At 44.7% G+C, this 17,611-nt stretch overlaps 1 protein-coding gene across 7 annotated transcripts in view; it reads right to left on the bottom strand.

Annotated features, from left to right (window-relative positions):
* Nucleotides 1-17,611, bottom strand: part of LOC135198699 (nuclear hormone receptor E75-like) — a 371,243-nt gene that overhangs the window by 34,521 nt on the left and 319,111 nt on the right. The window contains exon 1 of one of the 7 annotated variants that reach the window (XM_064226536.1): nucleotides 12,611-12,975. The exons of 5 other annotated variants lie outside the window; for them this stretch is intronic. In XM_064226536.1, coding sequence (XP_064082606.1) covers nucleotides 12,611-12,746 — 136 coding nt within the window. In that variant the 5' untranslated portion in view covers nucleotides 12,747-12,975. Of the gene's footprint in view, nucleotides 1-473; nucleotides 1,080-12,610; nucleotides 12,976-17,611 lie in introns of those variants that run through there. One more of the 7 variants, XM_064226537.1, reaches the window with a different exon arrangement.

Here is a 17,611-nt window from a genome sequence, read left to right as displayed (position 1 = left end):
TTATCAATATTACTGGTTACAGACGATAAAAAAATCTTAAGGGCAACGATCAGGTTAAAATGACACACATAGTACGTAAACCAAAAGCGATGCACTAATAATAAACATTTTAATAACAAAAGCCTAGCGGTCTATTTCAATAACAAAAGCCAAGCGGTCTATTTCAAAAGTTAAAAAATTCTTCAAGTATTGATGCTCCACTGTTATGCAACTTCAATTCACACAAAGTGTCCCAATGAACTTTCATGACTAAACTTTTGACATGCATATAAAAATTGGCGTTAAAGCACACGAGTGCAGCAGGTGAAAGTGATTAGGCCTAAAGCACTTTGTGATATCGGAAATAAAGCAATCCTGACTGCAAACAATTTCCTACAGTGTATAAACAACAAAAGCCACCACGACTTGACAATATAGACTTCGGGCACCGCACTGGGGAAAGATAAAAACATAACACCAAAAGATTGGCTTACCAATCACAGTCTTGTCGACCAGTACTTGTGAATCACTGGGTATGTCATAATACTCCTGCTCGCAATACACAGGTTCCATGTTCTCGATGTTTTTAAAAAAACAATCACAGAGGTTGGCAGGAGACTTTGGGGGGAAGAATATAGAACTCCTCTAAGCCTATATATTATTTTATTTATTTTGTATCACCAGATACAAAAATAAATTCTAAGCACAAAATACGATATCCACTGCGTCTCATTATCCAACGGGGAGTTTGTCGTGTAAGAAAAAAGTCATGTGCTACTACAAAGACTACCTTAAGGTTATCTATCCTCACACACGATTATTATTTTTTTTAAAGCACTTGGACACAGAAAATCCTCGGTGGGAATGAATGGATGTCGAGGAAGAAGACGAAGGAAAAATATCAGCAGGCAAAAGACCAGAGCAGAATAATATCCAAGGGAAGGACGTGGAAGCAATGCTCTTGTCTCTTTCTCCTTCACTCGTACAATGGTGTGTACAACCACCAACAACACGTAAACTTCCCAACACGTGGACGGACCTAAACTCAGTTTCACTATCAGCCACCACGACTGAGCGCGAAAGTGGACGAGGTTATACTGGCGGAGGCATTGACGGCGGTGGAGACTGGAACCCGACTCAATGGGGTTGGCTCCCGGTGGCGGGGGGAGGGGGGAATGAGCCGCCGGGAGGGGGAGGAGGAGGAGAGAGAGGGAGCGCTCTCCCCCGAACCCGGTGTTTCAGGGACGAGGAGAGGGAGAGTGGAGGAGGCACCTCGGGAGGTGGAGGTTGGGGAGAGGGGAGTTGTGTGTAAGGGGGAGGAGGAACGAAAGAGAGAGAGAGAGAGGGGGGGGGAGGGGGACAAGTGGAGGGAGAGAGAGAGAGAGAGAGAGAGAGAGAGGCACTACTAACCCCAGTCACTGAGAGCGAGAAGGAGAGGGGACGACTCTCGTCGTGGATACGATATAGGTGGGGTGGGGGTTAGCCAAAGGGGGAACGAGACTAACAGCGCTTCAGTAGCCACCTTGGAGCCACCACCACGACTTGAGACGACAATGCATTTGAGAGAGAGAGAGGGACATAAACACTTCGAATCTCGACAGGCACGTCTTGGTCGTACGATGCACGTGCATTTCTCGCCGTGCGTTACCACCACCCCCGCTCTCTCGATTCAAGTTTCCTGCTTGGAGGGGGTGGGTGGGTGGGGGGCGTGACAGCAGCAGCAGGAGCGTTATTCGTGACGTTCACGGAAGAAGGACAGTGACCCTTTGCTGTAACACCCCCGAGCTTTCGCTCATTAAAAAAAAAAAAAAAGAAAAAAAAAGCAATTTTGGACTTGCTATTAAAAACAGCTATCTCGCATCGATTACAGTGAGCCATTCTTAGCATGCAGGATCGTCAAAAGAATATTGTGTAATACGCTATTCAAACTTGCCAGTGTAGCAACAGCATTATTACTACTGGTTACAGTGCCGATTATATAAACCTGAAATAAGCTATTTGATAGTGGATTCCCTGGGTAGAAAGAGGGTCCATTTTCAACCCCAGCTGTTTACCCCGTGTGTCCCCATGACCCCAACAGCAAAAATCGATCTATTGCCCCCCTCACCCCAACCCCATTCCCTTCTCCCCATTACATGAAAATGATTTCTGTGTTGATCAATAATGACTTGGTTCTGTCAAACACCCCCCTCCCCCTTTACGTTAAACCCTCTCTCATTTAAATCTCTCTCTCTCTCTCTCTCTCTCTCTCTCTCTCTCAGCAGCAGCAACCATTTATCACATAGGCCTAAAAGACGTCTCCGTTATTACTACCGCAAGCCATTTTTAAACTACTACTTCCTACTTCACAAGAGCTTCCTTTTCACGCATCGCCCGGACGAGATTCTAGTCTGGTACCTTCTGAATTTCCTACGAAAATGATTAATTCATTAAGATAATAATAAACATTCAGTAAACGTGAAATTACATAATGTTCAGAATCGGATTATACAGGATCGCAAATCGCAGCAAAACTGACTAACTGACAAATCTCTTTCGTTAAGGAGTTCACCCTCTTGTGCAGCCATACGCTAAAACTCGGAAGAAGGACGTCCCGCAGACAAAGAAGGCAGAGGGAAGAATATGGTCAAGCTGAAACTAAAACCTTAAAAATTATGATACGATTATACTCATGCTGACTTTGAGAGCGGGCGGTATGAGTCTCGACCAACCTCCTCGGTCTAAACGAGATTTACATTTGCCTCACGGTTGTTTATCTGTCACAAATCTGTCAACTTCTTGGTTTCACAGACTGGAGCCTTATACATTTGCGTCAAGAGTGACTCTTTCTAAAAGTTGTAGGTTTAAAGTCACAACTTCAAACTAAAAGTAACCTGGTAGCAACAATAGGTTTCCTTTACCGTCGATTTCTCAAGCGTATTTCTATTTTTATGGCGCCGACAAGTAACCATTTTCCACGGGATAATAGCCTATACTGTCCCGCCGAATTCCTCCTCCCCCCACCCCATACAATACGCTCCTCCTCCTCCTCCTCCTTCTCCTCTTCTCCATCCCCTCAGCATCCTTAGCTTTCACTTTTTAAATCACTCTCTTTACCATTGTCAGATGTCGGCCCGGCTTCCTCAGCCATGCCGCGATTCCTACCATGTGTGAAAGTGATGAGGACGACCTGTTTGCTTCCAAGCAACAGCAGGATTTATTCTGGCTGAGATTTCGCTAGTAACTCTCTCTCTCTCTCTCTCTCTCTCTCGTATCGCTTAGCAATAAATACTCTGGGATTTTACGATACCATTAGTACTAATTACTTATGTCGGAAAGATAAAAACACGGGGGACTAAGCAAAGCTTGAAACAAATTCTAGCTTGCAGAGAGAGAGAGAGAGAGAGAGGGGGGGGGGGAGAACCGGTGCAAGCCCATATCTAACATCATGGACCTATGGCAACATATTTCCGTCGGTCTACGTATTATCATGTCACTCCAAACCAGGACATCCTTCGTACCAGGAAATGATGTCTGGGGGCCCCAAGGATTGGTCATAGGATTAAGGAAGAAGGAAGCTGCTACTAGAATCGTGGCGTATGGGAGTCACATAGACATACAAACGCATACACAAATATCATCGTAATCAGTGGCTGCTAAGCCCATTTCTAGTACTATATGGCAGGTAGTACTATATAGCTGCTAGTGCTTGCTACTTGGCAAGAATGAGAGGGTGGGGTTGGGGGGGGGAGGGCAGAGGTTGCCTGAAGGGGTTGGGAACGCAAGAGAACTTGCAAATATTTGAGTTAATGAGAATAACTTGGTAAATATATATCGCTATGAATCCAGGTACTTTGTTGTAAGAAATACGCACGGCTGATCTCGTAGTTTCTGTTGACTTTCTGCTTCCGTCTAATTTACGAGTTCTGGACCCCTCGAACGCCAATCAATGGAAGGTCCGGCACCCCCCCCCCCTTTTTCAGTCCGCCCCTAAATAGCAGCTAAATCAACACGAACTAGATTAATGTTGCATACATAATGAGGGCGGAGACACGTGGTGGTTCCTGGCAACTTTACGCCTTTAACCTTCACCCGTATATTGGAGGCAACCACCATCTCTTCCCCTTCCCCCTCCCTGCCCCCTTCTTCAACCACACCACTCACTGCTCTCCCATCCCAGTACGTCCCCCCCACCCCTTCCAACCACCCTTCCAATCCCCTATACTTATCGTCCGCCTCCTGTCAACCTGGCCGCCCCCACCCCTTGGACGTCGCCCCTAATCCCCCCCCCTCCCCCCCCCCCCCCCCGGCCAAAACAGATCCTGCCACTACATAATTCTCTGGCGCCTCGTAGACAAGATCAAGTCTTATATCAACATCCAATCATTTCATTTCGGGACCTTCTTCTCGTCGTCGATGGTGCCAATTCTTTGCAACGTCGGAAAAAGCTGAAAAATTCACAGGGCGGTTGACAAGCCATAACAACGCTTGTGGTTTTGAGTGGTGGGGTGGTAGAGAGGGGGTAGGGTATTGGCCAGGCCATCTCCATCAGCAGCCGTAGACCAGCCTTCCCCCCTTCACCAACCACCCCCCCCCCCCAACAAAAAAAAAAACCATCGTCAGAGTTCAAGGTTAAAACAGGCGCTAATCTACGCTTTGCATTGCTAAGTAATTTCTCTTGTTCCCGGAGAGTTTAGCAAAACACTTCACGAGCGCAATAATTATTATTTTTAGCGTCCTCCTCAAATCTGGCCGAGATATTACCTCCAGTTCCGAGCCACGATAATTCAGTGCCATGCGATACGAATACATTTATGGCAATAATTATTATTGCACAGTCGAGTTTTACAAACATTATAGGGCAAATGAAGTGGAATGTCACAATTAATGACGAAAAATTAAAACCAGAAGAGAAGGTGGTGGTCTCTCTCTCTCACCACTGTGAGCAGCAGAAGGCATCACAGCAGCATAAGCAGCAGCAGTTACAACGGCAGCAGAAGCAGGAGATTGTGGAAGAGAGGGAGGAGGAGGGGATGGGAAGAAGGTGGAGGGGGGGCAGGAGGTGACGACGACGGCGGCGGCGGCGGTGGTGGTGGTGGGAGAGTAGGAGGAGGAGAAGAGACGTGGCAGTGTTGTTTTATATGAAGGTCGTCGGCAGGACGCGGTCAACGGACTACTCAAGGCCCGTCCCTGCTGCTGCTGCTGGTGGTGCTGGTGCTGGTGCTGGTGCTCTGCTCTGCTCTGCTCCGCTCTGCCTCTTTCTCCTAGCACCCTAATGGAGGCCCCCCGACCCCTGTTTCGCTTTGCCTTCAGTCACAGGATACGAGAGAGAGAAAGAGCCGCCACTGTCATCATTCCCTTACGCACCGCCCTTCCGTCATCGTCACCCTCGAGGACCTGGTTCCTATAAATAGCCGACTGTCACCCCAATACGCCCCCCTCCCTCCCCCCACAAAAAATGAAAATATACCACGATGCCCTTCCATTCCCGACAGCCATCTCCTAGCTGCAGAGCCCGCCAGCAAGGTGTGATAATCGGATTAACTGGCGTCACAAAACCGATGGTCAAGACGCGGCCGAGCCGGAGGAATAACCCGATGGTGCTGACGGAGGTCCCAACAAACTCTATGGCAATCCTCTCCGGTCTCCAGATACCCTAACAAAGGCGCAACAAAGGGACTTGTTGCTTCCTAGTGCTCTTTTCATTGAACCACCGCCCTGCCCTACCCTGCTCTTACCATGCCCTCCCGAAGGGCCCTCCGCCCCTCACACCTCTCCTCCTCCTCCTCCTCCCCCTATTTCGAGGTCACGATGCCTCCGGTACACAAAACACCGAATAGCAACTGGCACTTGAGCCCGTTTGCAGCAGCGTCTGTTGCACTTGCAAAGTTCAACAACAGCAGCAACAGTTGCAAACAGTCCCGTCAGGAAGGTTCTCTCTCTCTCCCGGGAGGACGAAAAGCCAAGATGAAAAACAAATTCATTCTGGGTTATCCAATTGATCAAGAATATAAAAAAAACACACACAAATGAATAAGGTGCGACATATACCAAGTTTTCTTATAATTTTCATCATTATAACTATTTTTTTAATATGATAAAAGCGATCTATGGCTTTTATCAGAATGGAACCAACAATGTTAGGATTTCAAGACGAGCATTTGTTTCCTACTTGGAAACGCCTGAGAATTTGCTATCACCTTTACCAGACGCCTTCCCTCATAGTCCCCTCTCTCTGAAGTGTAATAAAAAAAAAAAATAAAAAGTTTTAGAATCATCAGAGAAACACCCTTCCCAAAATAGTTAAGTTTATAAGTACGCCCAATTACTTCGATACAGGCCGACCATTACAAACTGCTCATCAGCAATCATTGGCAAATTCATCATGCGATTATCAGCTAAGATAAAATAATTACCCACAAATCGTCGATACGTATTAGGTGCTATTAAAAGATAATCCATTAACGAGAGAGAGAGAGAGAGAGAGAGAGAGAGAGAGAGAGAGAGAGAGAGAGAGAGATAGAGAGGAGGGGGAGAGAGAGAGAGAGAGAGAGAGAGAGAGAGAGAGAGAGAGGCGATTATCAGCTAATCAGAAAACGACCCCACAAAATCTGCCATGCGCATTAGTAGGTGCTATTACGAGCTGATCCAATAAAGAGAGAGAGAGAGAGAGAGAGAGAGGGCTAATGGGACTGACGAACAAGAACCATAGGTGACCGAGCACAGGCCGAATGAACGAACAAGAGCTAAAAAGGGGGAAGGGGAAGGGGAAGGGGGAGGTCTAGGATTATTTTGGCCTTCGCCTCTGTTGCTAAGGGATAAAATAGGAAGGACTCCTCTTGCCGCACTCAGGATAGGATAAGGGGGCATATCACTCGAAGGTCCTTGAATTGCCGTTGCATAAATAAGCACAAGTCGGCTGCTGCTGCCATGAGAGAGCACTTGTATCATTATCATTATATCATCGATGATGATTCTGGTAAGAGGTGATACTTCTGCTACTGGTATCATCATCATCATCATCATCATCATCGACCCGTTACGGATTCATTCATTAAATTAAATACAATACAAAAAAACACACGATCAAACGTCAACATAACACAAATACCTTCCAGTTTGAGTCACTGCCTGCTCTGTGTGTGTGTGTGTGTGTGTGTTTAACCAACAGGAGAGGAACAAACGAAGGCGCCCAGTTTGACGTAACTTTCGGCGACTTTCAGAAAAACAAACACACACATACGCTGAACAAAAGGGAAAACGCGAGAAAATGTTCTTTGAGAAAATGCTTCGGAATTTCTGTCAAACTCGGTCTGGTTACACGCGGAGTGCGAAAATTCTCACTGGGGTGAGTGTTGTTGCAAGCGATGGAGAGAGAGAGAGAGAGAGAGAGAGAGAGAGAGAGAGAGAGAGAGAGCATGTATCTGGATTCCTAAGACTCACTGAGAGATAGGAAAGACAATAACGAGAGAGAGCGTGTCTAGAAAGAATGCTACATACTTCAGCACGACAGAGAGAGAGAGAGAGAGAGAGAGAGAGAGAGAGAGAGAAGTGCGCGAGTTTCTACCCCTTTCGACCACTTCGCTTCCCCCCACCCCAACCCCACCCCAAGGTCAAGGTCTTCGGGGACAAGCGATAAAGACGACGGAGATTTTTAAACCAGTGACACATACACACACACACGCGCGCACACACACAAGCACACTACAAGGACGCTACATGTCAAAAGAGATCCAGCCTCAACATACACACAGACGGGCATTGAAAGCACTGCGCGCGCGCGCGTGTGTTTCCAAGGATAGCTTTCTGTCAACACCTTCAATTAAAAAAAAAAGCATTTATAGAAATTCCAGCCACACTGTAAACAGAACCACACAGATGGGTGACACTGAGGGCAAAAAATGCATTTACTTTTCTACGCAATTGTTCAACTTGCGGGTAGCAAATGGTACACACTGATAACAGAGGTCTAGATAAAATGTATGCGAGGGCACGCATGCATTGCAATGCGCGTCTGCATGCAAGGTACACCGTATTTCGGATGTGTAACTTCGCTAATCTCACGTCTTAACATTTTCAACCCCACCTACACAGTCAAGACTCATAACTGACTGACACTTGGTCCTGAAAAGTCCATGCTGATTAGGCATGAGTCAGTCTCAAGCTGCAAAGGGGGCGGGGAAGGGGGAGGGGGAGAGGGGGAAGACCTGTTCACAAATGTCAACAGTTGTGATGCGGATATGGTAATGGGTACAGGTGTTTTCGAGGACAGTTTATTTCTTTTTCATATCCTTTGTTACGTCCTGCACCACGTTTTAGAATGTGAATACCAATCTGGAGTGTAAGGGGTCACTAGCAATGAAACTGACCAAAAAATATCTCCCTCACAGATGGGACTTCCAGTACTTATCAATGCTATGATGACACAATACCGGGTCATTATTATGGTTTGTTAAAAAGAAAAAAGAAAAAAAAAAGCAATGGGTGGGAAGGGGTCAAAAGCCATAAAATTAATTAAAAAAAACATCTCACTCACACGTGGGACTTTAAGTACTTATCAATGCTATGATGATGACAGTACTGAATCATAATTATGGTTAGTTTAAAAATAAATTGCAATGGGTGGCAAGGGGTCAAAAGCCATAAAATTGATACAAAAAAAATCTCACTCACAGGTGGGACTTCGAGCGCTTATCAATGCTATGATGACACAGTACTAAGTCATCATCATAGTTAAAAAAATTGCACTAAATGGCAAGAGGTCAAAAGACATAAAATTGATCAGCAAGTCTCATTCACAGGTGGGACTTCGAGTAATTATCAATGCTAAGAAGATACAATACTGAGGCATCGTTAACATGTTCAAAAAAGGTCAAAGCATGGAATAAATACAAGCGAAAGCTTTGACAAGCAACTGCAGCAGAATATATTAAAAACAATAATAATAATAAAAAAAAAAACTAGTGAAGACGAAAGCTGCATCTTCTAACCAGACCGCCAGACATGACTATTACATAAATTAGTCCGACATTTGGTGCAGTCTGCCATTCAAGACGGATGACCACTCTCACTTAATCAAAGCGGCTCATAAAATTCTAGAGGCGCAAATCGATCCATACATGCTAAAATAAAATTAGTTTTTTTTATTGTATACGGGAAAAGGTTACACTGCTAAGACTTCGTATTACCAGCGGAAAAAAAAATGGCTGACGCCGATTTCCCTGTGTGTGTCCAGTGTGATTGGTCGAGTAGAACCGAGAATGAGATGAGGAATTTGCAGGAAGAGGGCTTATAAGACCTTCGAATCTTGATGGGATAGGTACAGTGGCTAGGAGTAGCAGGAGGAGGAGGAGGAGTCTGAGTCGGGACACAGGCTGCTCAAGGAGCCAGGGATGGAGGGCGACAGGGATAGGGGCAGGGTAAGGGTAAGAAGAAGGAGAAGAAGAAGAAGACCAAGAAGGGGAGAGAACGTCAAGGTCAGAGCGGTCCTTCAACCCAAATACTGGAGCAAACATCCCAATACCCGGTCCATCAACCCAACCCGGCAGCCTATCTATCCCCCTCCCCCTCACAACCCTCCAGATCACACATGACCCTGCCAGATCATAGACACTTGAACTCGTATTTCCTCCGAGATAAATTGTGTGATAATGAAAACCTCTCTTTGAAAAAGACCCCCCCCCCAACATAAAAAAAAGAGCAAGAAGAAAATGACATTGCAAGATGCAAGGGAGAGAAATAGAGGCAATGACGGCAGCTACAAGGTGCACGTAGCCAGGTGTGCATTGTACTGTCCCTTCTCCTGCTCCTCCTCCTACTCCCCCTCCCCCTCCTCAGGCCCGCTTACGTCACACTTCAGGGTTGAGGGACCAAGTGGTTAATAATGCCCACTCGCCCTCTCTCTCTCACTAAACAAAGGTATATATAGCTTCCAGCTGAAACCCCAAAATCCAAACTCAGCATTTTTTTTTCTCCAAATCACCCACAGATCAAAATGTTGCGACGCCAGAGAATAACCTCGATGAACCAATGGCCCAGGACTACAAGGACACGACGCGGAAAGCCCAAAGACGGAGGACCAACTCTCAAAAAAAAAAAAAAAATAAATAAATAAATAAATAAAAGTTGGAAAAGAGACGATAACGGAAAAGACATCGGCAAACGTAAGAGGATAAGTTGAACGACTCCGGAGGATGTGGGGGATTTGGAGGGGGGTGAAACAGATTCCCCACCGCCCCCAGGGCGTAACTTGGCCCCTGTCGGCAAGGTCAGAAAGAAATGAAGTTTGTTATTACCGAGCGAAGTATATATAGTTTCCCATATTACTGCAGTGACGTCCAACGCGCTGATGCTGATGTTGGAAACGATGAGGACCCGAATGTAATTTTTATTTGTGCTCAGCGCCAATACACATAAGTCAAGCCTTGTAAAATTCGCTAAGTATTAGTCTCAGATTTATATTTATTTAAATAAATTAATATATATATATACATATATAATATAATATATTATATACTATATATATATATATATATAATATATATATAATATATATATATTTATATAGATATAGAATAACAAAAAGCTTAATTGCCGGCTTGTCCCTTGTACAAGATTCTCTTCAAAATTCCTATTCCAAGAAATGGGGTCCTTGCCCTATAGAGTCCTGTAGATTTCAAAAAAGGACCAACAGATCCTTCAGGGCATCGCCGAGCAAGGGAGGGTGAGCTTCCTTCCATAGACGCCTTTCCGGCGGGCGAATTCCTAACCGGAAGTAGTCGTCTTAGCCCGGGAAGAGTCGTTACCTGGACAGATTAACGGAAGTTCCCCGTACTTGGACTTAATGAGAGCGAGAGGCCGACCCCATTGTACTACAAGACTTGTAATACCTTATGTATATATTATAATGTAATATACATGATATGTATATATTAAATAAATACAATTACAGGTTTGGTTTATTATCATTATGATTACATACAGTATTGGTTATAATATATAAATATAATTACAGGTTGTTATAAATTTTAAAAGCATCCCTTAAGGCTTAAGTCATCGTTTAAGGTATAGTATTTTAATATAGAATACTTTTCACTTAGCTTACTTTACAAACACTAAACCTACCTTCTACATTAATAAAAAGAAAAGATAATTTAAAAAAAATAGCCTCCCCCACTCACTCCCCTGCCACCTCCCCCCGCCGCCCCTTTGCACGTACCAATTCCCCTCATGCATACCTTCGTCCCCTCCCCTCATCCATTGGTTCCCTCACTCACTCTCCCTATCCATTTCTCCTCCCCTTTCCCTCACCCCCTCAGTCCCACCACCAACCCCCCTCGTTTCTTTACTCAATCCTCCTCCTCCTCCTCCCCCTCCTCCCTCCAAGGCCCTTCCGTATCCGGCAAGGGGGGAGAGGAGTTAAACCTAGAAATGAAACCAATCACGCCTTGATTTATCCTTTAAAAGCATTCGGCGAAAAGCGAAGATTCCCGGAGATTACTGAGAACAGATCTGAGCTGGGGCTGATACCAGGGTTAATCGCACGTATAGAGATTACATCATTATTATCACTATAGCCGGCGTAATCCGCTTTTTTTTTCATTTCATTGTCAGTTTTTTTTTTTTTTTTTTTTTGCGTTGAATTAATAATCTAATATTTACAACCCAACAACACTACGTTTAGTAATATCGTCTAACAACCTGGCGGCGGTTGTAAAACCCGGACACCGTCCCCCCCCCCGGCCCCGCCCCCTTCAAGCCGTCTAATGAAATACGTAGGAATTGGCCCTTAGAGTTATTACACATAGACCACTCGCCCCCCCCCCCATCATCAATACCCGGCTAAATGAAAAAAAAAAATAGCATCTAGTTCTACCTATGCGTCATCTATGCAATGACGTCATAATTAAGTTGTACTAGGTTGCAACAGACTAAATTATTCAGTAGGTTAGAGGGTCTGACTGGTGGGATTTATGCAAGTTGGTTATCACTACTCCCGTCAGGAGCTCAGAAAGGTTTTTGCCAGTAACTAGGCACGGAGCTCTCTACGCAGGAAGATACATAATGAGAAAAATACAAAAATATGTATAATCTTTAATAGCTTTCAAATATGTATAATCTTCAATGGCTTTAACAGCTGCAAGTTCCTCACAGCAAATGTTCTGTGATTCATCAAAACACGAGATGCTCCAGTGAGCATGTTCAGGGCATTCAACAAAAGAGCTGCGGTACTGTTCAATGCACACAGACTTCTTGTCAGGACTATTTTACCTCTTTCTTGGTAAACTACAAGGAAATCAAATAAAAATTTTAAAAAATTGAGACCTACGCCAACTTCAACTAAAACCACTTGAATCAGACCTAGACCAACTGTGGCCGAAGCGATGCATATGACATTTTAATTAAGTATTTATCTTATGGGTCTAATTTTAGCACTCGATTTATTCCCCCTCGTTAAACTTCAAGAAAATGAAATAAAAATTTAAAAAAAAATTGAGACTCCTAAGCCAAGTTCAACCAAAACCACTTAGTAAATCAGACATAGACCAACTGTGCCGAAGCGATGCATGTGGCATTTTACGTTAAGTAATAATGATCTTATGGGTCTAATTTTAGTACTAGACTTATTCATCCCTTCCTGTGGGGAACTCACCTAGCTGGATGGAATCGTCTCGGGCGTCGAACGCCGCATCGACGGCGGGGGATGGCGGTGGCATCGAGTGGTGGTACATCTGCAAGTCCTTCTCGGTGATAATCATGATCGACAAGTCACTTGCGAGATCCTGCATAACGACACTGATTTCGGAATGGCTAACGACTGACTGTGTCCTAAGCGAGGGCGTCGTAGTAGTAGTAGTAGTCGTAGGGAATAGGAGGAAATGGGACAAAAATCTCCCTAATTCCTCCTGCTCCTCTTCTTCTCCTTCGGCTTTTGTTTTGTTTTCCGAGAGAGCGCAAGGAACGAAAACAAAAAGGCGGGAACGGCTGTGGGGTCCTTTCGTTGACAGGGTTTCATTCAAACCGCTAATCGGCCAAGACAAGCGCAGAGGTGCACATGTTCACAGTGAAAGTTATCATATGAGGACGACTCTTCGTTCAAGTTCCCCCTACATCACCGAACTCCAGGAGTTCTGGAACCTTGACCCTCCCTGCAACCGACTTTCACTCTTACGCACTTCAAGCATAAAGTTGCTCGTGCAGTCCCGCCAGCGCCCACCAATGAGCGCGCCCGCGTTCAGGACCCGGTAGCGCTGACGTTTCCTGATTGGTCCGCCGGGGACTGGAGTTCATCGCCCGGCCCTTGACTCATTTCGTTCCGCGGACGCTTAGACTCAAAGTCTTCGTCGTGGTAATGATCGAGTGGCCTCTACGGCGCGCTGCCGATCGACGTGGCGACGCATAAGGGCCAAAAGAACGCTTCAAGCCCCACAAGAATCGCCCTTAAAAGAGGCGCCTGTATGTCAGTTACCTACTATTTCGGTTCAGCCACCTTAACGAAGATGATTTTAGCGCATATATGAAGACGTAGCAGTAACAAGCGATAGTAAGTAGGGAGTTTGGGGGTGGAGGGGACTGTGGGAAGGGGTGGGCGTCATCGAGCATGGTCATACTTGTGGGGGGGTTTGAGTGGTGGTGGCGGGGGGTGGGAACATGTTCAAATGTAGGCATCGGTGGATATATGTCATTCACCGACCACCCCCCTCCGATTTCCCTTTCTGCGACTCCGACAGGAGAAACGATGGGGCTAGGGCAGCAGGCCACCACTTTTGGCTTCTTCCGAGATTCCACGACCCTCCTCCCTTTTTCAACCTTCGCCGGTTACCTTTCTGTTGCAGGGTTGACTCTCGATCACTTGCCCTCTCACTTCGACATCTTCGACATCCTATGGAGGGGCATTAATATGAGTCTAGGAGTTCCGCGCAACTACAAACCGCACACACATGCACGGGAAAAAGAAATGACCACCCCTTCCCCGTCCCCGATACGAATCTAATGGCAGCCGTAAAATACAAAATGGTATTCTAGAATTTGGGTAATTCTTTTGGGGTTTAAGCCCAACGGCCTATACGACCACGAACGCGGCGGAATCCCGTCGAGCCATAGGCTAATGGCCCGTGTGGGAGTGCCAAGCGAAAAAACAGGTGACTGAAATAGCCTAGGCCTATATGGTTCGGCCGCACAGCGTAAACAGGTATATGTTTTCACTCTGTCGTCTGTAATGTTCAGAATGTGTTACTCTCATATCATATATTTCCTTTGATTCAAGATTCTTTAAAATATTGAAGCGTAGTACTAAAATATTGAGAAGTATACCAAAACTTGCATAACCAAACAAAACAAGGAACGAAGGGCAGTAGCTTCAAAACAAGTCAGTTCCTTGAAGGAAACCCGGGGTGAATAAGTTGGAGAAACATTCGGCCAATTAGATGGCTCACGCCCCTACGACACAAAACAAACCGACAACGACGACAGAAACGATAAGAGCCTCTATCGATCTGTTCTCGGAAGTGTAAGCAACGGACACCCCTGTGAGGCTAACCGGAGCGTTTGCATCCCCGAGTTAGTACTATGCCGCCGCGTGTCAACCTGCGACTTTAGCGAGTACAAAATACACATCAAAGTTGACGTCGCATACACTTTCAGTTTTGTTTAGTGTTGACGATAATCAATTCACGCCGGCAAGCAGGGGTTCTTCACCCCGCGTCTCGTGGAAAGGCTGCTTCTTCCCACAGCCACGTCACTTGATATATGGATTTTATTTCCGTGTAGCATGGAACGTATGCACAGACCTTTCTCTCTCTCTCTCTTTCTTATTCTTGGGTTCCACCCCCGCAGCTACCGCCGTCATCATCATCATCATCATCATCACGAGCGCATTCTTACTCACGAAAATGTTATCGCGTGCTCGTGCCACGGCATGGAAGACTTCGACGTGGACCCCCTCTGTTGTTACCTAGCTATTGAATGGTTTCGTGGAAAACCTCGCCATGAGGTTTATCATCACGTCAATATTCATTGGTTTTTTTTTTCTCTCTCTAATGTCTTCGTCGTGCGTAGTAACCCCAGTTACTAGTCACTGTATGGAAATAGTTATGGATTCAGGTTTCTCTCTTTGTTTTCCTAAGTCGACGATAGTCCTATGCTCAAACTATTCATTCAAAGCAAAGCTTGTTGTTGTTTGAGATTAAGCTGGCCTTATGCCAGCGCGGGCTCTTGCTCATAGAGCAGCCCGTAGAAAGATTGTTACGAGAAAATGAATGATGAAGGAAAACCTGAATATAACTTGACAGAAAATATAAACACAATTAAAAAGCAAAAGGCATAATCGTGAAGTAAAAAATAAAATAAAATAAACAACAAACAACCTCAAAGTCATAGAAATAAAATTAAGTAACTACAAACTTGCATAAAAGTGTTTACGCCGCGGAGCCGATTCCAACAAATCTTGAAACCCCAAATGAAAAAGTCATTTGTTTCATAAAGCACTAGAAGATATACAATAAGAATGAGCCACACCGCTGAGGAAGGGCGGGAGGAATAGAACCAGGAAGCGGTTAAGACTAGGGCCTCCTCCGAAGGGAAGGGAAGGTGTGTGTGTGTGTTCGATCAAGCAGCCATACTTCTCTGGACGTAGCTGCTGCTGCTATAACCCTTTTAAAATGACTCATATTCGGGGCGGCGAATGCGAACGGTTTCTTCGACCACAAAGACATTCCTACTCCCCTCCCCCCTCCCCCGTCGCGTAATTCCTCGCTATCGAGGTACGCATCTTGATTCCAGGAAGAAATGGATTTCCTATACTAAGTATCTCTCATATTTTACGCTCAAGACCCATTGAGAGTCTAGTGCATGGCTTATTTCTTCTACCGTTACTTAAATGAGTCTAGTGACTTAACGCATCTTGTTCAAAGGAAGTCTTGGTAATTTCATACAACCTTAAGGCAGCAAGGCTAAATTTAAACACAGTGTGTGTGCATATCGCTGTTACGGACAAATGTATAGTTTGACGAAACTGGTAAATGTTTATCCCAACTTTTTATTTTTATTTTTATTTTTACGACAACAGAAGCTAAATGTGAACCGGTGTTAAACATCTCTTGATATGTTACAGAACAAACTAAAGCCTATTCCTTCTTACTGCCCTCAAAAGTGCTCTCTCTCTCTCTCTCTCTCTCTCTCTCTCTCTCTCTCTCTCTCTCTCTCTCTCTCATTACACTTTCACTTTCCTTTTCCATTATCCTCTCACTTGGTTTCCCCCAAAGCTCCAATTTAGCCAACACGCTGAGCCTAGGAGGTCTCCGTTTAGGCCTATACATGCTGGTGGGTAAGGCCCCGGGCGTTTTCACCTGAAGACCAGAACTAATTTTTTTAAATGTACAAGCTATACAAGCTATAAAATGTCCCTTTAAGCTCCAACCTTTCGTAGAGTATTACATGACATTACATGTAATCACAAGAGTCCAGAGACTGATGAATTTTGCCACAAGATGGGGTGCGTGATTCAATGAATTGGCGCGCAATCATATGAACGACTATCATACCTTAGACTAATAATAATAATATACATATATAGTGAACCTAGACTAATATATATTTATAAATAAGTACTATTCATGCCCGAAAAGTGGTAAACACCCCCACCCACCATTCATTCAGGTACTACGGCTGTTATCCTGTTGTGTTTGAGAGTAGCCGTACTTTCACTTTTCCTTTCCCCACTCCACAACACCACTTCTTACTGTCAGCCCATTTCTTTTCTGCCCTTTCTTTTTTGTATGTTACTATCCGCCCATTCCTTGGTCCCTTTTTTATTACGGCGAGACTATTTTTTTTCGCTTCTTATGTCATACCTTCCTCATCAAATAGACCGAAGTTAGACGATAGACCGAAACTAAGACAAATAGACCGAAGTTAGACGATAGACTAAAGTTAGACGACAGACCGAAGTTATATATATATATATATATATATATCTATATATATATATATATATATATATATATATATATATATATATATATATATGCATAGAGGGAGAGAGAGAGATAGAGTGCGTCATCTTTTCATTTTAAAAAGGGCATAGCGTGACGTCACATCACCCCTTGTTGACCAGTTAGGACTACCCCGACCCATTTGACCCGACCAGGTCAGCCGGGGTCAACGAAACTGAACGCTACTGTAAACCCCTACCTCCCTCACCCCCTTCCCCTCTCTCTTCTCCCCCTTCCGCCCCCCCAACCCCTCTCATTTTTCCTTTCCAACTCGTGACCTCTTTTCTCGGGTTCCCGCATCGGCCGACCTCGCGGACCTCGCCGGGAAGAAAGAACAGAAAGGGGCATAGCTGACCCCCAGAGGACTGTCCTTGACATGTCACTCACTCGCTACACGAAAAACAATATTTTTGTTGGTCGGTTGGTGACCTCTGACCTCTGGTCGGTCACAATAATAATAATAATAATATAATAATAATAATAATAATAATAATAATAATAATAATAATAATAATAATGTACAGTCAATTACCTGCTTTTCATAATAATAACAATAATAATAATAATAATAATAATAATAATATTGAGCCTATTACGTATTTTCGATTACAATAACATTATAAACACATGTTTAACATGCCGTAGTCTAGCCCCGATTCAGC

Source organism: Macrobrachium nipponense, chromosome 22 (genome assembly GCF_015104395.2).
Source record: "Macrobrachium nipponense isolate FS-2020 chromosome 22, ASM1510439v2, whole genome shotgun sequence".
NCBI classification, from domain to species: domain Eukaryota; kingdom Metazoa; phylum Arthropoda; class Malacostraca; order Decapoda; family Palaemonidae; genus Macrobrachium; species Macrobrachium nipponense.
The sequence above is the reverse complement of the archived record's forward strand: the minus strand, read 5'-3'. Positions and strand labels throughout refer to the sequence as shown.